General features: G+C 41.6%; 1 protein-coding gene across 2 annotated transcripts in view; it reads left to right on the top strand.

Annotated features, from left to right (window-relative positions):
* The window catches only part of mta1 (metastasis associated 1), a 38,682-nt gene extending 18,729 nt beyond the window's left edge, over nucleotides 1-19,953 (top strand). The window contains exons 4-18 of one of the 2 annotated variants that reach the window (XM_041061215.1): nucleotides 5,274-5,400; nucleotides 7,004-7,067; nucleotides 7,399-7,516; nucleotides 9,220-9,322; nucleotides 9,641-9,740; nucleotides 10,227-10,415; nucleotides 12,146-12,220; nucleotides 12,482-12,540; nucleotides 12,875-13,011; nucleotides 14,658-14,809; nucleotides 15,083-15,272; nucleotides 15,391-15,480; nucleotides 15,653-15,808; nucleotides 18,271-18,420; nucleotides 18,720-19,953. In XM_041061215.1, the coding sequence (XP_040917149.1) occupies nucleotides 5,274-5,400; nucleotides 7,004-7,067; nucleotides 7,399-7,516; nucleotides 9,220-9,322; nucleotides 9,641-9,740; nucleotides 10,227-10,415; nucleotides 12,146-12,220; nucleotides 12,482-12,540; nucleotides 12,875-13,011; nucleotides 14,658-14,809; nucleotides 15,083-15,272; nucleotides 15,391-15,480; nucleotides 15,653-15,808; nucleotides 18,271-18,380 (1,670 nt within the window). In that variant the 3' untranslated portion in view covers nucleotides 18,381-18,420; nucleotides 18,720-19,953. Of the gene's footprint in view, nucleotides 1-5,273; nucleotides 5,401-7,003; nucleotides 7,068-7,398; nucleotides 7,517-9,219; nucleotides 9,323-9,640; nucleotides 9,741-10,226; nucleotides 10,416-12,145; nucleotides 12,221-12,481; nucleotides 12,541-12,874; nucleotides 13,012-14,657; nucleotides 14,810-15,082; nucleotides 15,273-15,390; nucleotides 15,481-15,652; nucleotides 15,809-18,270; nucleotides 18,421-18,716 lie in introns of both variants that reach the window. The other variant, XM_041061214.1, reaches the window with a different exon arrangement.
* The last annotated feature ends 2,491 nt before the right edge of the window (nucleotides 19,954-22,444 follow it).

Below are 22,444 nucleotides of genomic sequence, written 5' to 3'. Positions count from 1 at the left end.
GAAGCTCATTCCCTGAGAAACACTATGCCCCTAATTCAAATAGCACACCTAACTCACATAAACGTGTAGCTTGTTCATAAATTTTATAATTTTTGTTTCTCATAATTAGCCACAGCTTCAGCATACATTTTTTAAATCAGGTCTAGAGTCTGTTCTTGACAATGATTTATTATTTTGTGACTGTGCAGGGTCTTCTCTGCTCATTTATATTAACTTAAAGAAACAAAAAAGACCAGTCAATCACACCACAATGTGATTCCGTTATCGCAGAATTACTTGATGATTTTTTTTCCCTTTAGGTACAACTTTAAATCTCCAGTTTGCTAAATGAAAAACATACGGGGCGGCTCTGCAAGAAAAAAAAACTGAAGACGCAAATTTTCAGTGAAGGCAGACTAGACCTGAAGTCCCATTGTGGCCGTATTAGAACAGATAAGAAAAATGATCAGCACTACAGCTCTGCATTGTCCCGTTGCACCGTTGTTGTTTTCCACTGACTGTGCTGCTCTTGTTCTTGCTCCTGCTCGGAATGTGCTGAGAATGAAGAAAAATGTCCGTGATGCACTTGTGTGAGGTGGAGTGACTTTAAAATTGAAATATTTTTATTTTTTAATATTACTATAACCAGGCTCACATCACACTATTGATTTTATATGGATTCTGTTATCTATAACTGAAGTGTTATTTTCCTTTTGACCAGGAGAGGCTACATGTCTGTAGCTGTCTGCTTCTGTTTCTAGTCCCTCCACCACCACCACACAAACACACACACACACACACACACACACACACACACACACACACACACACACAGACACACACACTGTATCATAGAGGTGTAGTGAGTTTGTTACGGTAATAACAGTCTGCTGTGCTCTCCTCACCTCCTCCTCTCGCCCTCAGGCCTGCTCTTTCCACTGCTTTCCCTCTCCTCGCTGTCTCTCAGCCCAGTAAGGCGACCCATTCATCAATAATTGATAATTGGCTGGGACAGGTGAGATGGAGAGGCAATTTGTAGAGAGTATGGTGTGGGTGCACTGCCAGGAGATTGGCTCGGAGGAGGAAAGGAGAAGGACTGAGGTTGGTGGAGTTGACTTGCTGCTCAAGGACGCACAGCCAGGGGCCCGGGTTGGAAGGGCCAGCCTGCTGGTGGACCACTACATAATCCTTCTTGCGTGCGTGTGTGTGTGTAACACATATTCAAGCCCACACACCTGCGTCTGAGTCTCCGCTCAGAAGTCAGGTCAGTTTTATTTATACATCCTAAAATCGTAAATCACATTTTTAGCTCAAAGGACTTCACAATCTGTTCGGCATACTTCATCCTCTATACGTCAACTCTCGACTTGGATAAATATAAATTCCACAAAAATCCTTTAAATGGGGAAAAAAGGAAGAAAGCTTATGGCGAGCAACAGAGGAGAGTTCCCACCTCCAAGATGAATACACACACAACAGATGTCATATATGTAGAGTAGGCAGAAATAACAATATTTAATTTTTTTTAAGCCTCCAGCAGAAAATGTGCCTTATTATTTATTTTTTTGTTTTTGGACGCTAAAAACCAATTTCTTCAAGAGCAAGCAACTGGTACACTGAATCATATCTCCTTTCATATATCTTTCAGCTCTTTGCTCTCTAATAAGGTCTTTTCTGGAAGTTAAAATAATATGCCTTCCTCTCTTAAGCTCCCGTTTGTCTTGTTTTTGTAAGAGCACCTCACTCAGTTGGTCATTTGGAGGTATATTTTTAGGACTTGCTCAAACTGTTGCACAGATGAGCAGGTTTTCTGCAGTGTTAAACAGTGGAGGCGCCTGTCATTTGCATGGAAAAAGCGCAGCTTATTAGATTTTTATGAAATCTAATATTAGGCTTCAGGTATAAGGAGCAGAGGTGCTACATCACTCTGCAAAGGCCACATATTTAATGAGTGCGCCAGTTTAATTTCTATCTAGTGGGGCGTCCTGGTGGTTAAGGCACCAACTGCAACGTCCCCAGTTCGCGTGTGACTGTCCAAAAAAAAATAAAATGCCCCCCAAAAAACAAAATGTAATCTAGTAACTACACAAATAATAATATGAGATGTGTCAGTACGTTTGATGTAGCGCACTAAATGAGTGAGTGATTTATCACAATTGATCGTTTCAACCACCTTTCAAGCAAAAATGTCAAACGTTTGCTGGTTTCATCTCTTCAAATGTGAAAATTTACCAATTTCCTTTGCGATATGATAGTTTGTGAACTATCTTGGATTAATGGACAGACAAATCAGTCACCTTCAATCCTTGTTGACATTTCACGAACTGAATTAAGAGCAGACGAAACTTGATTAATTGAGATAATCGGTAGATGATCCTTCTGAGTCTGTACACAGGGACAAGTAGAAACAAACAGCCCAATCAGTCACAATCAGTGCTGATGTGTGAGAAAAAGTGGGCAGCACTTCAACCCTCCGGTTTCCTGGGGGAAAACCTAAATGACTGTTGGTGATGTATGACTTTAAATTTTGAAGTGTCTGCCATACAGTTGTACAGTTGTGTATGTGGCTGTCATGCTTTCCTGGGAGCCTTTGTGGACTTCCTTTTAAAAAAAAATAAACACAAACAGCTTCTATGTTGTTTTCAAAGATAGTGAAAATCAGCCAGGCTGATATAAGACAGGTCTTGATTATTCTTCTGCTGCTTAACGTAGGTGTTCGTTTCCTTTCTTTTATTGTTTCAACTGATCTGCTGTGGGGGAAAAAAAATATATAAATATAAATATAAATATAAAAAATATATATATACACACACACACATATTTTGGCTGGCACATGCCTTTTTTCTCCTTCACCGTAAACACAGTTTTTTGCCTATAATTAATGCGCTTATTGTGCAATTTGAATTTGATTCAGCATTGCATTGTTATAGATTTTTATGCTAATCCAGCAACTTGTAGAGGAAACGCTACCAGCACCACCAGTTGGAAGTCAGTGTAAAACGTGGACATGCACACATGTAAGAATGACATATCCACAAGACACACGTTTTAGACCTGATACACACGCATGGTATATTTGATGCCTCTCTAACACACACCTTTGATGTTCACACACATTTTGTCTCCTCGCTTGCCCTCCTACAACTACCCATCATGTTTCGTATTCCCTTTAATCTTGTTTTTCATTTATTAATAATCTCAGTCTATATTTTGTTGCTTTTACGTGGTAGAAGATGGAGCGAGGCTCATGTTGTGTCTCTGCGTGTGTGTGTGTGTGTGTGTGTGTGTGTGCGTTCTGCCTGGGCACTGAGAGTGTGTCGGGTGGGTGCTGGGCAGAGTGAGGGAGTGAAGGAGTACTTATTGATTTTGGCCACACATCTCTTCTCCTGAAAATCCCTTGATTGTTTTTGTTCTGCTCCCCGTCTCCCTCTTTCTGTCTCGCTTCCTCTAATGAAACTCCAAATGAATTGGAGCACGTACTGACTGCTCTCTCTCTCTCTCTCTCTCTCTCTCTCTCTCTCTCTCTCTCTCTCTCTCTCTCTCTCTCTCTCTCTCTCTCTCTCTCTCTCTCTGCCGTTTAACTTCTATTCTCTCATTGTCCTCTTTACTCTCTCTACCAGTCTCTTTCTCTCTCTATCAGTCTTTGTCTCTCTTTCTCCTGCTCTCCCTGATGATTACTCTATTGCTCCCCCTTCCTCCTCTCCCTCTCTCCTCCTCGCCGTCTTTACGTCTCTCTATCTTCATCTCATGGTCCCTTGCTCTTTATCACTTTTGTCACGCTTCCTCCCCTCTCTGTCTCTCTGTTTATATGTTTTCCTGTCCATCTCACCTTCTCTCCCTCTGTGTCTCCCACCGTCATTTCTTACTTATCCACAGATGAGGAAGAGTGTGTGCAGTGGAGATGTTGCCTACCAGCAGCAGCTAAATCTATTCTTATAGAATGACTCAGGCTCATGACCTACTCAGATGGGCTGATAGCCCTTCAACAGTTGCACTATCCATTCATTCCTGGTCTGTTTTTCCCCCCCGGTACCTTCGATTCTTGCGTTTTCTGGGCGTAATCTGTGTGAGTATGTTTGTGCGCACGGTGCGAGGATTCTCCAAGATTTTCCTTTTAATCCAAGGCACTAGGAGCCCTCAAGGTTAGATGCTGGATTAAAGGAAAAACCTTGAAGAATCTGTGCCACAGAACCCTGCGACACCGTGCCATACCTGCTGAAACCGTCATGAGGGATATTAGCTCACTCAACAATACATCCCCGAAGGGAAAATCCCAACAGTTTTGCACATAAAGGTCAGTTTAGTACCAGTGAAGTGGTGTGCTGCTCAGCCTGTGAAAACAGTTGTATAATGTCAGTCTGTGGGTCTGGAGGCGCTCCGTCAAGGCTGAGAGAGAATAACCCCAGTGATCTTATCACCACAGCACGAGTCCTGCGTTACAAACTGGGTGTATGGAGTTTTAAAGACACAGGTGTGTAAGAGGTAGGGAGAGTCCAATGAAAAAATCGCATTGGTTGTGTCATTGGAAATGCAGAGTCAAGCGCTTTTACAGCTTGACCCATACTAGGAGTAAAAAGTTATCTCTTAAACCTTGCTGCACTGATTTCTCATTATTCTTTTACGCTTTCCAAAATTCCTGTAAGAAATTCTGTTCTATTTCTTTGTATTTTTTTATTCATTTAAAAAAAAAACAACGGTTTGTCCAAGAGTAGTTTGAACTGAGTAGGAAGTAGTAGTACACTTTGTCTAATTGTTGCACTTTATTTATGTATGTCTTAAAATTTTAAAACACAGAATCTAAATAAATATTGGTTTCCCAACACTAAGGTCACGTCCTCTTGTCATTATGGACGTTACAGATTTGGTTGGTGAGATTACCCAAATAGGAATACACTGAAAACAGTTTTGGAGAGCGTTTAAATGATGGAGAATCCTGAGGGGACAAAGAGGAGTGTGAGCCACTGTGATACCTTTGTAATAAGGGTTGAAATGCAGAATTGGGAGAAGAAATCTTCGCCTGGTGTTCTTGGATTCATATTGCATACATATGTAAAATATCTGTGTATTATACACAAGTCTCCTTCTCCCTGGGGACTTAATTGTTCTGGCTCATCAAGTGTGTATCTTTGTGCTTTTTGTCCGCTTGTTGTTGCACCTGAGAGAGAGAGAGAGTGTGTGTGTGTGGCTGCAACCGATACGTTTGCCAGTTTTCCCTGTGGGCGCCATTGTTCCACCTCGTCTGAGATGCCTAAGATTGACCTTTGCCCCCCCCCCCCTGCTTTTCCTTCACCCAGGGGAGCTGGAGGAGGAGATGGAGAATCCAGAGATGGCGGACCTCCCCGAGAAACAGAAACACCAGCTCAGACACAGAGAGCTCTTCTTGTCCCGCCAACTGGAGTCTTTACCTGCCACACACATCAGGTACACTGCCATACACCTCACTGGTATTTTACCACTAAATAATGGTAATAATGGTTTCTTTTTACTTCGACTTTGCTTTGTCTTTGTGCACCTCTTTCTACCAAGAATTTCGTACTCACTCGGTGCACTATTTTAACAGCAAATACCTATCACAGGGTGTGAATAAAGCCTCATACAATTCTTTTGGGCTACTATTGAGTCTAAAAATCCAATTTTCTCTGAACAAGAAAAAAACCTCCCCTGGAATTTTCCAGGAAATTGATTCAATCAATAAAATCAAAATTAAATGGATAATTGCACTTTACAGTGTCAATTGGATGCCATTTTTTTTTGCCTGTTTAAAAATGAATCATTTTTAAGTTTTTACTTATTTAATAGCACGGAGTTTAGAGTCAGAAAAGGGAGGGGAGAGAGGAGAGACGTTGACATGGCATACATGACAAACTAGGAATTCTCCAGTTATGTGGTATGCGCCTGAACCATTCGGCAATCAGGACATGCCAGTGAATCAGCTGTTTCGACTGTTGAGACGCAATTTAAAGCTGTAGTCCTCAAAATTTGTGTGGCATCATGGCCACTGCTAACTGAGGTGAAAAACGCTATGTATATCTTGTGGCTGCTTCACAATAAAAGTCTCTCTGTGTTGCAAATGTGAAGCCGTTGTAGGAAATATTCCATTTACATTAGCAGTAGCTTCATACGGCTCTGATAGAGTATAAAGAGAGTAAATATTAAACAGTGCGGCTGATATCAGATGGACTTGTTCTTCCCATTTACATACATACATAATATTAGAAACACCTCAGAATGTAATGCAGCCCAGTGAGAAATATGGTTTGAAGCAGCCATCTTTCAGAAATCAACCTTCAGCTGGTTTTAACAAACTCAGACACAAAATAATCCACTTAAATTAAGTGTGCACGTTGAGCTCTAAATGTCAGAACAGAAAGCTCTTTCTACATATAGAACTACTTCTACTCAATGGTAAGCTCCAGGCAAACCCACTTAATCATTACCGCGTTATTACTTGACATTTGTGAAGAGTCACAGGAAGAGTAAACCGACATCTGCTCAAATAAACATACTCCGATGAGCCGTTTGTTTTGTGCGAGCTCGAGCTCAGTGAAGTTTTCTAACTTAACACCAGTTTACAGCACGGTTACATGCGGTGCTTGAGTTCACCACCATGCCAAGTTGTATTTGCTTCACACTAGAGAGGCTTGAGTAATTAGCTGGTAAATAATTTGAATTCAGACAGTAGCAGTGAGTGCTGGACCATGATTTGTCAAATAACAGGCTGCGCCAACTGGAACTAAATCAATATCACTGTTGCAGATTTTGAGATGCATTCACATCAAAGCATCCTCTTAGACAGTTTCTCTTGCAAAGGAGTGTTCGGTCCAGGCTTGCAGCTTTCATCTTGCACTTATGTAACTACTTATCCCATGGACTTGAATTCTTGTGTGTTACTCATTAAATATTCACCCATCTTTCCTTCTGTATCTTCTTCTTACCGATCACTTCTGCCGTTTCTTCTTCTCGTTTCTTCTTCACTCTTTGCCCTTTTCTTTCTTTCCCTCCTTTCTGTTTTGCTGGACTCCAGGGGGAAGTGCTGTGTGACGCTGCTGAACGAGACAGAAGCCCTGAAGTCCTACCTGGACAGAGAGGTATGTGCGCAAGCCCTTAATGTCCGTCAGCACGTCACTGTCTCCTAAATTAGGTGCATTAGGTGTGTTAGACATCATATCTAAGACAATGTGTGTGCGACTTATGAGTTTAGAGATTCTGGTTTCCAGATGAATTATTCAGCGCGTTGACCCAGCATGTTCTTCTCACATACAGTAATGAGGAGACGAGAGACTAGCAGAGGGGAAATGCATGCACGCGCACACACATGCAGAGACAGATTCACTCCTCTTTCGCCTCTCCACTTGCCTTGTCTCGCTTCCTGCTCCTTTCACTGCATCCTCACGCCTTCCTGCTATTTGTATTTCCCAGGATGCCTTCTTCTACTCGCTGGTGTATGACCCTCAGCAAAAGACTCTGCTGGCCGATAAGGGGGAGATCCGCGTTGGGAACAAGTACCAGGCCGACATCACCGACCTCCTGAAAGAAGGTGCGTCGTACTTAAATCTCGTTTTAATTGACGCAGTTTTCAGGAGAAGCTTACTCTCAGAGTAGCACATTGACGTTTTCCTGCAGGGGACTTTTTACCCTGCTGTGTGCTGAGTTTTATTTTTCTTTAAAGCAGATTTTCTGCATTAACAGGGCGGTCTGAGCCATAATAAACTATTTAACTTTTCATGTTCTCGTAACTTCTCAATCCTCAGGAACACTTTATGAACTTTAAGCAGGCTTTTTCTGCCCCAGGCTAGCAGTTACTTCTGTTTTTTACAAGTCATTAAAAAACAAACCCAAGTTTCCATGGCAATCACAGTGTTGCAGCAGGATTATACATAATCAAATCATTTAAAATAATAGATTGCTGTCTATGTCCTGCACAGCTGATCATTTTTACAGTCACCTAGAGAGAATGGAAGGGACGGGGGTGCAGGAAGATGGTTTTAAACTGCACCTCTGTTTCACTGGCGACGGCCACAACATGACATGACAACAAAGCTTCATGTTTCCTGACAGTAAAATCTCACATTTCTACCTAATACAGGATAAAGTGTAAAGTCACATACAGGTAGTGATTCGAGTAACTATAATCCAAATCCAACAATGTGTCGGTCCGTCTCTCAGTACTTTCCCTGCTGAAGATATATCTGTTTAATATCTGGTCACAGATATGTAATTTCATTTAAAAAAAAAAAGCCAGGTGCTGTAGTTTTTTGTTTTTGTTTGTTTGTTTTTTTTAAGGAAGCATCACTTAAAAAACTAATTGCATTGCATTTGTTGGGAACTATTTTCAGTCTTGCATAACATACATATAAATGTTTGGTTCTCTAGTGAGTGTTCATCACAGCGAGACTGTGCATGTTGGATTAGGGTTAGTTAAGATAAACTACAGTGCCCAGGTTCATCATAATGTAGGTCACCAAGTGCAACCATGTGACTCATTGATGTGTTTTCATGTGGGTTTTTTTTCTTTTCAACATCACTGCAGATCTGTGGCGCAGAGGATTAAGTTATGTCAGACTTTGACTACACACAGACAAAGCTTGTTAGTGAGATCAATTCTTTATTGGTTTTGGTCTCTTCATGGGATTTGTTGACAATAAGACAAATATGAAATATCACCAGACTTGTCCTTTAAACTCTGTTAATGTCAGCTTAGGCATTACATTAGAATTACATTAGAATTTTTTGCAACTTTACAACTTGTCCATAATATTAAAATCCATAATTATCTTTATTCTAGCACTGTGAACAATATGTCGCAGACATTTTGGGACAATACCTTGTGCCGATATTCAGTACAAATGTGACTGCTTTTCTTCCAGATTTAGGGTTCAGTGTTTTGCCAGACTTATTCTTAGCAGGTGGGAAAATCTCTGAAATTCCAATTAGGGCACTGTGGGACACTAAGCTCTCTAATTAAACCCATGTTAATTAAATTGTTTTACATGTGCTAGAAGCTCAGGCAGGTTGGCTGGCTGTTTGTGCGCAGGCATACTGCACCTTTTCAGCTCTGGGATTCATTAAAGCTTTACACAAGGGACTCATTTTAAAAAAGGGAAAAAAAAAATCAGGAAAAAAATAAAATTTGTGAATTTCACTAACTCTAGTTGTACATATGTGGGTGATTGGGTACCACGTTTGGACAACTTAACAAAGTTAACCATTTGTTTCTGTGTGTCTTCTGGGTCATCGTAGGTGAGGAGGATGGCAGGGACTTGGAGAAACTAGAGGAGAAGGTCTGGGACCCCAACAGCTCACTGACGGAGAAACAGATTGACCAGTTCTTAGTTGTAGCTCGGTAAGTCAACCAAGAAGAAAAATATTATTTAGAGGAACAGGTGCGGCATTTTGCAAAATGTACTCATTTGCTTTCTTGAAGATTGATATTTTCTGTCTGGTAAATATGAAGCTTCAGCCATGAGATGTTTAGCTTAGCCTAGCACAAAGGCTGGAAACAGAGGGAAACAGCTAGCCTGGCTCTGCGAAGGTAACAAAAAAAAATCTCCCTACCAACTCCTCTACATCTCACTCATTAACACACTGCATCTCGAGAAGATTGATCGTGCAGCCCTTATGTATTTCTCTCCATCCTTCTCATCATGTTTGTGTCCCACAGGTCAGTAGGCACATTTGCCAGAGCCTTGGACTGCAGTAGTTCTGTCCGGCAGCCCAGCCTTCACATGAGCGCTGCTGCAGCCTCCAGAGACATCACTTTGGTGAGAAATACACATACGTGCGCACACACACACATGAAAGCGGCCTTGGTTTAAATCAGCATCACACCGTTGGAGAAAAGTGGGGCTGTTAATCAAAGAAAATGCCTGTAGTGCACATGTGTGTTTGTGTGTATACGTGTGTGTTTGTGTGTCTGTTACTGATTGTTGATGCCTGTGTCTGGTTATCCTTAACAAGCACTTGGCCCCAGAGGCCCTGTGAGGGTCTGTTCTGCCCCAGATCTTATCATCATATATACAGTAAAACATAGATGAGAGGCCTTCTAGCTACCCACATGCACACACACAGCCCAAAGCCCTGCACAGGGGGCTGCACATAAACACCACGGACTGAGCAAACATAAATGTGTCATCTCAAAAAGTCAGCAGAATATCGCAGAGCGTCATTGCACAGTTGGTCCAAACAACATTCCGAACAACATGACATGAGTCCTGAGGCTAACACGTATTTCTGTTTTGTGTTTGTAGTTTCATGCCATGGACACCCTCCACGCCACGGGCTACGACATGACCCGAGCCATCGCAGCGCTGGTGCCTCAGGGTGGGCCCGTCCTCTGCAGGGATGAAATGGAGGAGTGGAGCGCCTCGGAGGCCAACCTGTTCGAGGAGGCGCTAGAAAAATATGGCAAAGATTTCACCGATATCCAGCAGGATTTTGTAAGTAACAAACCTGTAGGAGTGCATATTTAAAGAGCAGTTTGGTTTCTTGGTGCAAGTTGAGATGAGAAGATTGATATGACTCTCACTTCTGTCTGTTAATCAGGGGACAGTTAGATTAGCATAAACTCTAGACACAGGGAAACACTAAGCCTGACCTTTCTGGCAGGTAGAAAAGGGTCAGGAGTCCCACACTGTCATTTTTTACACTTTGGTTTTTGTGCAAATTAAACAAACAGGATACAAGGCTTTAAATATTGAGCTTTAAAGAAGCTGCTACGCATTTCTTTCCAATTCAACACACTACACTTAGGGTTAATTCAAGGAACTTTCTTCATGATATAAATAATTTAAAGATATCATCAGACATACCCATTAATTAGTTGCTAGATAAGATGTTTTGAGGAAGATCTGGGGTGGAAAAGTTGCAAAAAAATTTTTATATATTACATTATGCCAATTTTTTACTACAACTGTTGAGAGAGTGGCATAGAATTAAAAAAAAAAAAGATTTAGCATATTTTTATTTACAGGTGACACGACTGTATTTTATAGGTCATATAAAATAATCTCTGTTGTGGGGCTTATTCAAAGGTATTTTTTTTTCTGAATCAAATAGTTTAGCATAGTTACACATGGAAGATACACGGAGAACTTGGTATACTGCTCATCATTCCGACTGCCTGTATGTGGGATGCCCTAATTTAGAGATGTGTGTGTAGTATGTATTCAGTGCACCCGTAATTGCTGCTTGTGAGTGAACAAACCACAGAACTTCTTCTTCTGTAGCATGCATTCAGGCATTTAGCTGATTTATCTTTTATACAATGTTCAAGCACAGTAGTAGTCTTGCAAGCTAATGCTTCTCCCAGCTTGTACTATGGAAATGATAAAGCTAAGAACATTGACCGTTTATCCCTAAAAGCTGTCCAAAGAAATATGTTTTTTGAGAAAACTTAAGCGTGAGTGCCGGTTAAGAGCCGGGAGAAAGCTGCCTCTCTGCCGTAGCTGCTCGTCGTCCTCTGTGCTCTCAGCTTCAGAAGAATGGTGGTGCCGTCTGTGGACCTTCCTACTTCACATTGTGCTCAGCTCTCACCGTGTGCATCACTCCACCACCTGGTGGCCGGCTGCTGTCGGTGCTGCTCACTCTCGTTTCCACCCAGGCCTTCTCTCAAACAACAGGACTACACCACCATTATGGGTGGGGCCACTACTTGACAGCTCGTTTTCCTTTCAAACTTCTTAGAGGGAAGTTTACGCAGAAACTTCACTAGGCTCAAGCGGATTTTGTGGCCTGTTGTGTTGCTTTTGTCATCTATACTAAAGACTGATTTTAAAGACATTTAAAACACCATCAGACTTTTTTTGCCTCAAATGTTTGATTTAATCATGTGTTTAATTGTTAATGTCCATGTTTCCTTGAAATAATTTTGACTTGAGCTGCCTTGAAAATGTTATTGCTAAACCTCTCGACAGTCAAGTGTGTGTTGAAAATATTTCATGCTCGCTTCCTTCACCCAGTTTCTTTTGTTTGTTTGTTTGTTTTGTTTTGTTTTGTTTTGTTTTGTTTTGTTTTGTTTTGTTTTGTTTTGTTTTGTTTTGTTTTGTTTTGTTTTGTTTACCAGCCTGGAGATTGAAAACCGGTGACCTGTCAGTGATGCCTTGTGCCACCACTTTAATAACCACTGGACTGAAATAAAAATAGTTTTGTCCTTTCTCTCCTTTTCCAGTTGCCCTGGAAGTCCCTGACGAGTATTATTGAGTATTACTACATGTGGAAGACCACAGACAGATACGTACAGCAGGTAAAAACATCCATTATACATCGGGGGTTGAAGAAAACTTGATTGTCATTTATAACTGGCTGTATTTTTAATGATAATTTTGCTATTTATTTAAAATTAAAAATCATAATCGAAATGACCCTAAACCTATTGATTCTTAATAAAAAATGGTCAGATGCCTTATTCCATGACCCCTTTTTCAAATCAGTTAGTTTATGGCCCTAAACGTTTGGTTGATAACTTTTCCTTTCTCCCTCCTCCGTCTCTGTGTTTCTGCTCCAGAAACGATTAAAAGCAGCTGAGGCAGAAAGCAAGTTGAAGCAGGTCTACATCCCTAACTAGTGAGTACTTTGATGCTAGTTTTTGTGGGTTTAATTAAATTCATCAACATATTTTTTTTTATCTGACTCCACTGAGATGTACAGAAAAGTTTAGAAATGTTCTGACATTCTTAGCAACATTTCTGATATTTCAAAATTGGACATCTGCTGCCATTGCCAAAGCACAGGCGCTGCTTTCTCTCTGTTAGTATTCATGACAGCTCTCAGTGCAGCGTCAGTGTCTGTGGCAGCAGGCTGATGAATGTTATCTATTCTCTTAGTGACTGTACACGGAGTGGGCCTGTCTTATCTCTGCTGGTCTGTGACCCTGTCTCTTGTTTCTGTGCCCCAACAGCAACAAGCCAAACCCTAACCAGCTGAGCAACAATGTAAAGCCAGCTCTGGTGAATGGAGCAGCGGGCGCAGGGGTCCCAGGACCTCCAGGCTCGGGACAGACCCCCGGCCTGGGCAGAGCCTGTGAAAGCTGCTACAGTAAGCCATTCACACGTGTGACACAGTGATCATTTAACAGCTATAGCTGCTGTTTCTTTGCTTCTTGAAACAAGGAGTCACCTACAGTTAGGCTTATTTACTTATTCCAGTAAATCTTGTACCCAGACATCCAGTGAGCATTATTAACTGTACAGCCGTCAGCTGGTAAACAATGGACGCAGTGACTGTATATATGGGAGTGTGTCTCTGTTTTCCTCTCATCTCTGTACGTTTATGAAGCAGATTCCTCTGGATAAGTGGGAATTTTGTTTTGTGATCACGTTGAAACATTTTCGACTCACTTGGACCTAACTGTTTATGTTTATGAAATTCACCACAGTCAGACAACTCCTTTTAAACACATTAGACAAAACAAACATAGCATAAATACAAGTTAATTACAGGAGGGTGCAGTGTGATCGGCTGTATTGACATTTAAAATGAGCGATCAGAGAGAGCATTAGAGGCTACAACAGGCTGTGCTCTTAAATCTACACACTTAACCCAAACTGTGACTGGGCAGGCTTATTTCATAGTCTGGCAATAGCTTAGTTTGCCATGTACACACGACAACACTAAGCCATATTTATCCACTCTGGAAAAGCGTAGTGAGAATGAAAATGAGAAAATTGCCAGCTTAGTGCATAAGAACGGCTGAAACGTAGACAAATGAACATACTCTAATCCTCAATCACCAATATGATGATCTGGTGCAGTTAAAGGCTCATTAATTTTAAAAACGTGAATAAAATGTGCTTAGATCTTTAGCGCCGAACCGATCATCCACTTTATGTTCTTGAGTAAATCTTGAAAATGGAACACGTCTTTGCAGGTTGGAGGAGAGTTCCTGCCTCAAGTGGAGGAGTTCAAGTATCTCGGGGTCTTGTTCATGAGTGAGGGCAGGATGGAGCGGGAGATTGACAGGCGGATTGGCGCAGCTTCCACAGCAATGCGGAAGTTGCCGTCCGTTGTGGTAAAGAAGGAGCTGAGCCGAAAGGCAAAGCTCTCGATTTACCTGTAAATTTACGTTCCTGCTCTCACCGGAAGGACAAGGTCTCGGACACAAGCGGCCGAAATGGGTTTCCTCCGCAGGGTGGCTGGGTGCTCCCTTAGAGATAGGGTGAGGAGCTCGGTCACCTGGGAGGAGCTCAGAGTACAGCCGCTGCTCCTCCACATCGAGTGTTTCCCGGGGAGAGGGAAGTCTGGGCATCTCTGCTTAGACTGCTGGCCCCGTGACGCGGGGCAGTAGAAGATGATGATTATGATGATGATGATGATCTCTGCATAACACCGCTAACTAATTAAAAAAGCTCAAATACACTCTGTACCTTCTGTATGTGGCACACATTTGATATTGGATTTATAAAGCGGGAGATGAGAGAGAGAGAGAACAGCGTTACGTGCCCTGCAGCAGCGTATTGTTTGAGTTATTTTAGTGGTTGTAGTTAATTCAGTGATGAATGATTAAAGGTTGTGCTCTCGCTTGCATGCACATGAGAACATGTTCATGGTTATACAGTATGTGGATTACGAATCATCACGTGCGCGTGTGTGTTGCTCTGACGCTCTGCACTCGCTTTCTTCTGTGTGTGTGTTGTGTAATGTGTGCTCATCTGTGCGATTGTGTCCGTCTGTGTGTTTTGTAGCCAGCAGCTCCTACCAGTGGTACTCCTGGGGGCCTCCCAACATGCAGTGTCGCCTGTGCGCCTCATGCTGGACCTACTGGAAGAAGTACGGAGGGCTGAAGATGCCCACAAGACTGGACGGAGAGAGGCCCGGACCCAACCGCAGCAACATGGTACACGCTAACGCACACAAACACGCACCACTGTGAATTCTTCACGGGACATTGAGTTTACTTGTTTTGCAAACCACAAACAACAGCCTTACTGTTCCTTACTTAAAGTCTTACCCTGCCCTTAAAGGAATAGTTCACTCCACACAGAAAATCCCCCTCTGCTCACTCTCACGAATGACAAAGAAAAGCATCAGATCCCTCACATCGAGCACGTACCTTGCTCTATGTTCATGTCATCTAACAGAGATACTGCTGTGTTGTTTGTCCCTGCAGAGCCCCCACGGCCTGCCCCTGCGGCACAGCGGCAGCCCCAAGTTTGCCGTGAAGACGCGACAGGCGTTTTACCTGCAGACCACCGGGCTAACACGGATGACTCGCCGCCTCTGCCAGGACATCATCAGGCCGCGATACCTGGCCAGGCACCCCTACCTCCCCGTCAACACAGCAGCCATCAAGGCAGAATGTAAGGAGCTGATTTCCCCCCCCAGTGCACTTTATAACACTTCTTCTTCTTTTTCTGTCCAGCTCAGCTGTGCCATCCATTAAACTTTTATTGATTGTATTGCAATAAATTTCTACAGGTGCCCTGCGGGTGCCAGATAGACCGAAAAAGCCTTTGCCACTGAAACCTGTGGAACGTAAACCTCTGGAGTCTGTGGTTCGGTATTTAGGTAAGAAGAAGACATATGATTGTCTTTTTTCAGTCACTTTTAATGTGGGGGGGAGGGGGGGTGTGTAAATGGATGTCAACATTACTCTCACTTCTTGTTTCAACCTGTAACAACCTGTTTTCTGACTCTTGTCCTCTCTCCCTTCCTCTCTCCACATCTCCTCATGTTTCAGAAGCACATCCGTGTCCAGCCAAGCCCGACCCCCCAACCCGTGGAGGGTCCATTTCTACAGGAAGCCTGACGCCCATAAAATCCTCCCCCATCCTCAACAATGGCTCACCCACCATCCTGGGCAAACGCACCTATGAACAGCACAATGGACTGGACGGTGAGTAGACAGCAGGGGAGATGCAATACAGTATGTGTGGGTTTGTTTCTGAGTTTGTGTCTTTGTGTGTGTTTGTGTTTGCTCTCTCAGCTTCAAGTAGTGCCCCTGGACTCCTTGTTTTAAAGGGCCACTCCACCAGTTTTACACATAAAGGTCAACAAAATCTCAATTAGAGGCAGAACTTAAGGCTGTTGCAGTCGACATCTGCATGAATGTTGAAATCACCCACTGTAATGACTTTATATCTACTAAGAACAGTCGACTGTTGTTTGGGCGTGACAGTCTAAGAGTCAGGCTTTCAAAAGAGTTATAACTAAGTTTAGGTTCAGGGTTGATTAATAAGCTCGAGCGGAAAATTGCATTGAAAATTGAAAGGAATGGGAGAGTTGGTGTGAGCAGGGGATGTTGATTTATTTTCAGGTTTCAGTAAAACAGAATAAATCAATGTGTTGATCAGTTATCGAACCGTTGACTAATATGAATTTAAATGGGAGCAATGTAATATTTAATAGTCCTGTTCTGTTATAGTACTTGTATAAATGTTTTGTTATGGATTTCTCCTCTTGTTGGTTTTTGCTGGATTTAATTTAGGTGCTCAGGGTGCAGACACAGTGTCTGTGGGGTCTGAGCTGTTCCAGGAGGGTGACGACGGCTCTCGTCGGTGATTTGAATATTTAAGGGGAGTGTAAAGGCTCATCTGAGCTCCGTGGCTACAACACACAGTTAAGATCCACTGCCGGAGGGTTAAGAGTTTGTGTGGGACTTTTTATTTTTTTGGGTTATGTCCCACTTTCCCTCTCCCCTGTGAAACGAGAGAGAGGGGAAGAGACAGACTGAGAGATCAAGAGAGTGAGAGTATGCCAGAGAAAGACAGAGAAGGCGGGGTGGGGGGGGGATTGCAAGAGGATCGGATCGGCCTTGCTGCTCTAGCTGGAGGCTACAGTCTATGTTGTCATGGTAACAGCGGAGAGGAGGAAAAGGAGGAGGAGGGGAGGAGGGCTCGGTAAGTGTATCCTGAGGGAGAGCATCTCCACTGGTCTGTGAGCCCACCTCAGGCCCAGGCTGGGATAACACACCCGGAGGAGGTTTGGCTTGGAAACGAGCCAGACTCCAGGATTAGTTTCTTTCTCTCTTTTTTTTTTTTTTTTTTTTTTTTTTTTAACACGAACTTATCAGCTTAGTTATTCATATGGTAATTTTGACAGAGGATGAAAAGGTTGCTGCAGAGCATGTTTATTTTTATTATTCATAAACAATCTTCCATTAATCCTTTTATTGTAGTTGTTAAATCATGAGATGTTACAGTGTGGTTTCAATAAACTGTGTAGGCAGACATCAAAAGTTTTGTCTGAGCAACAGTCCTTGAACATCAAATGTCTTTGGCCTTATCGCTTGAAAAAGAGATCAGAATAGTTGCCGATTCATCTTATGTGGATTGAGGATCAGAGTCCATTCATAGATCCTCTTTATCAACGTCAGTCTCTGTTATTTTCTTATTTATTTCGTGTTTGATTGATCATTTTTATACTAACTCTGCTGGTCAAGGGCCTACAGTTAACGGAAATACTGTACGCTTATTTACTTTCTCTGAGGATAACACAAAGTGATAATAGTCTCATGTCTGTGCTTTAAATGTGAAGCTAGAAGCAGTTAGCTTAGCTTAGCATAAAGACCAGAAGCAGGGGAAAACAGCTAGCCTAGCATTTTTCAAAGTTCGGAAATCCGCCTAGTAGTACCCCTAAAGTTTAATGAATTAATGAACAGGTCGTATCTTTTTTTATTTAATCTGTTCAAAAACAGAAATATAATAGTTTGTGTTCAAACTTTTTCTTTCTTCTTTTAAAATGTTGGAAAACTTTTGCTTTAAGTGCATCAGTTGTTGTCAAACAAGCTTTGTGGCTGATCACCAGCTTGTTAAAATTGTGACTTTGTCTGAGTCAGTTTGTCAAAAGTACGATGATGAATATTTTTTAATATTATTAGCTGAATATTTTGTTGTGAAGAGGTATTTGACAAACACAGGCTTCTCTTTGTTTCTGTAGAAAGCAGAGAAGAGGAGAGAGTGTTTACTGTTTCAGCTGTTGTTAACGAGCCATTGAGGGGAGTGTGGGAATGGGATGAAATTTACACGACAAATTTTTACATCACTTGAATTCACTCGTCCGTCAAGCACAAAAAGGAAGAAAGAAGTGACTGGTAGACATTGATTTCCTCTGGTGTTGTAAACTGTTGAAGTGAAATGTGGGAAAGTTTGATAAGATTTTATGGATTTAAAAAAAAAAAACAGGGTTAGAGTAACCGTAGAATAAGGCATCTCTATAGACCCCCAAAAAAAGTATTTCAAAGAGCCACTAGAGGGCAGAGGATTTTATCCTTTGGACATTGTCTGTGGCAGTAGCAGTGGACTGAGGATGTGTTTTTTTTTTCAAACCAGTGTTTCTTGTTCTCTTCCTCCTCTGTAGGCTCTAAATCCAAAGTCCTGGCTCCACAGTGGGACATCATGGCCAAACGGATGAGCGAGGCGGGGCGACCCTCGGCCTCCCTGCAGGACGAGGTACACGAACTGGACTGAAGGCTCTGTGGGAGCAACCTCTACTGCAAACCCCAGTGAGGTGAGACACACACTACTGCTGGTTTATATGAAGAGGATCTATGTAAGGTTTATTTGTTTCTTTCTTTTGTATCTTTTACACAGGAAGAGTTGTCTGTGTTATTATTTATTGATTATTATGTACCAATTGCTTGTTTGGTTTGACCAAAACCTCAAAACATTCAGTTTACAATGATTTTAAAAACTGAAAATACAGCAAATTGTAAAAAACTGTACTCGTTGACAGAAATGAAGACCCTGAACAGGTGACTGTTGTTTGGTGAATAATCAGTTTTCTTTTGTGTCTTTTATTCGCAGCAGAGGGGGAGTGAAATGGAAAAGGCGTTTTCCAATAAACCATAGCCGAGGGCAGCTGAGGGAAGTTGAAGCTGGAAGGAGACGACAACATTGGCCACCTTTCTTCAGTCAGTACGGGTCTGTCAGGCTGCTGAAGACCAATCGATAATCGATCAGTTTGACTGTGGTCAATCAGAAGACTGACTGTACAGGACTGTGTTTATTACTTACATTTCTTGTTATTACTGTCATTGTAATTATTGTTATTGTTATTATAATTTTTTTTTCTACCAACTATAACTCAGCTTATTGTTTGTCGATCAAACGATGGAACTTGTGAAGTTTCATAAAAAATGCTTGCGAAACCCTGTGGAAAAGGGTGGAAGGACTGTACCATAAGCCACTTGCATCTTCTCTGTTTCTCGTTTCTTTTTTCTTCTTTTTTTTTTTTTTTAACAAGTTAAATAATTCAACAAGGAGACGCACTTTCATTTCAGCGACACGAGTTAACTCCTTGTCTTTTGTTTCGATGAATTTGAATGCTTTACGGGAACTCTTCTGTTTTGTGAGCCGGCCCTGCTCTTCGGCCAGAGAGGTTTAACTTATTGAGAAAGACTTGCTGTTTTTTCTACCTTTTTCACAAGTAATGCATCTATGCTTCGATAATGTAATTAAAAAAGACAATTGATTTTCCCTCTTCTTTTGGTGTCTGTGCCCGGAGGTCAGCGGTGTCAGAACTTGCACCCGGTTTTCTTTTTCAAGCTGGCATTCGCTCATTTTTCTGACTCACACAGGTATGCAAACAGGGTATATGCAAAATGAAGATTTTCGTTCCTAACTCAGATTCATGTATTTTGTGCCTAAAAAAAAAAAACTCAAAACATCAGTATTAGATAAGATTTAATGCACAAACAGAAACACGTTTTGTAAGCAAAGGCCTAGAAACGGCTAAGAAGCAGGAATGTACTGTGCTTTCATGTCCAGCCATTTTGTCGATGTGTTTATTTTATGTTCACCAGTAGCTTTGTCCTCAGAGCACAGAACTCTTCAGTTGCACGACTGATAGAAACATCAGTCACAGTGGATCCATCAGTTTTTATGGGAAAATATATCAATATCCAACACATCTGCTGCTGACAGTTATTTTTGTTGTATCTCTGTCCATTTAGATGTCGAGCGTGATAGTTCTTGACTTTGGAAACAGCAGTTACAGAAATAATAATATTAATGTACAAAGAACTTTTCAAAACAGTAAAGGTCGGACCATTAAATGTACAGAAAATGTAATGATTAATTACAATAAGAGAAACAAACAGGTGACATACAAAAAAGAAAGCAAAGCAAAAACATTAGAACTGAAAATTGAATAAATGAATTTCAAAAAAAATTATAATAAAATTAAAAAAACATTACTGACTGACAAGTCTCAATTCAAGACCCATTTACTTACACTTTTAAATGTTTTAAAAACTAGAACAAAGTTTTCTAAAGACATTTTGTTTGTTTTAGCTGAAAGATTTTGCGTCAGTCCACATCAGAGAGCCTAAAAAGCCCCTAATCAACAGGCTCCAAATGTAAGACCAGTGTCTTAGCGCAGGACCGTGGTTGGAGCGTTTTCATTAAACAGCGTGTTGACTTTTGGTCGGGAGGCAGCTGTTCCAACATCTGTGTCAGTCAGAGCTACAGTTTCCTGAGACGTTTTATCAGCCTCATAGCATCCGACTGTCTCATAAAAGCAGAAATTTATGCTGGAGTGTCACGTCAACCAACTTCAGCTGTCATGATGGTGCTTTGGTGGAGGCTGAGGGCCAGAGTGACGGCCCAACCAGGAAACAGACAGTTGTAAGGAAGAAATAAAGAATGACAGCCATTACTCAGTCAAGAGTTGTCTTGAAACTGTTAACTGATACCTCTTAGATTTAGATGGATTAGGCTTCAAAAAATATTCAGACTCAATCTTCACTCTGATCCATACTGACAGTGAAAATATTTTTTTTTTTTTAGCCATTTTATTGACAATCAAAAGCTGAAATCACTCAGTTACAAAAGTATTCAGACTCTTAACTCAGTAGTTGGTAGAAGCCTCTTTGGCAGAAATTACAGGAGTCTTATTGAGTAAGTCTCTACAAGCTTTGCACACCCAGATTTGGACACTTTATCCCATTATTCCTGGCACATTCTCTCAAACTCCTTCAGACTGTACAGAGAGTGTCTGTGAACTGCCGTCTCCAGGTCTCTCCACAGATGCTCTGTGGGATTGTAAGTCTGGGCTTTAGCTTGAGGACAGTCAGAGACTCATGCCACTGTTGTCTTGGCTGCATGCTTCGGGTCACTGTCATGCTGGTAGGTGAACGGTTGCCTCGGTCTCAGGTCACGAGCGTTGTGGACCAGATTTTTACTTAACCCTGTAAAACTGTTTGCATCATATTTGATACATGAGTCTGTGAGGCCTCATCATCAACATCAGCCCTCACCTGGAAAACCAACCGATTACAGTCATGTTCACCGCCCCCTAGTGGATGATCAGAGCAATACAGGAAGTGCACATTTGCTAATTTTGGGAAAGTTATGGTAAAAATAAACTTTGTATTTTGTCATAGTATCACTGACAATTTATGTATCGAACATGATTTAATAGGTATTTTAAACAAAGATATTATATTTTTTAAGTCATACATTGTTTTAATTATCTAATTGAACCAATTAATGATTGACACCAGGGGGGTGGCTGCGGTGGGTGTGTTCCCCCTGTATAAGTGTATAAATGGGGCCGGGGGGTGGCATATACTATGTAGTACAGTACTACAGTGAATTACAATATAATGAAAAAACAAATATTGCTGTTGTCTTTCAGCTGCTCCCATCTGGGGTTGCCACAGTGGATCATCATCCAGAGAATAAACAGCTGTTGATTGTTACAGCAGTCACACTAATAAATCACACTAATGACGAAAAAGAGAGGATATGAGTGTACTTTGCTAAAGTGAGCACACTAATGGACACAGAGTGCAAACACTCTGTTTAGTACTTTGTAGAAGCATCTTGGGTTTGTCCCTGCACACATGTAATGTTTGGATAGATTTTCAAAAGGGTTCTAGTCCATGTTTGAACTACAGCTTGTTTTGTTTTTTTTAAGCCACTGAAGTGTGATCAGTATTTATCATACCTGCGAGTTCAACTCCTCCTAATCGACCGACCTGATGATTCTGAGTGAGCACTCTCCTCGTTTTTATGAGGCCTTGTCGACAGTGGCGTCTGTTTGGTATTTTAGCGTCTGACATTAATGTCCAGTTGAAATCATATCTGGTTTGTGATACGGCCTGAGCAAATGGATAACATTATTACAACGCTCTACAAGTCAGTGAGTGACCATTCATGTCGGACATTTCCCTTCAGAGGACCATTTAGAACCAGAGAGAATGGATGCAGTTATTAGAGTCTATTTCAGTTACATCCTGTGTTACATTATCATATATCACCAGGTTTAATGATTTTAAACAAAGTTTTACTGCTGCATACTTTATCAGAATGGACAGGAAGTCCACCATGAAGCGACCGTGGACTGATTCTACCTAAATATACACCAGTGAAGTATCTGCTACTACACAGAAACCACTACAGCTCTGCGCTCTCATCAAACTTTAATACTGTGATTTCCTTTCTTTTGATGAAATCATGTACAGTTGATGGGCCTTGAACGGTGAAACGTTTGTCTTACCCTCGAGTTAAATCCACCTCTAAATTCTTCC

Source organism: Toxotes jaculatrix, chromosome 17 (genome assembly GCF_017976425.1).
Source record: "Toxotes jaculatrix isolate fToxJac2 chromosome 17, fToxJac2.pri, whole genome shotgun sequence".
Lineage (NCBI taxonomy): Eukaryota > Metazoa > Chordata > Actinopteri > Toxotidae > Toxotes > Toxotes jaculatrix.
This window is presented reverse-complemented; position numbering and strand designations above follow the sequence as displayed.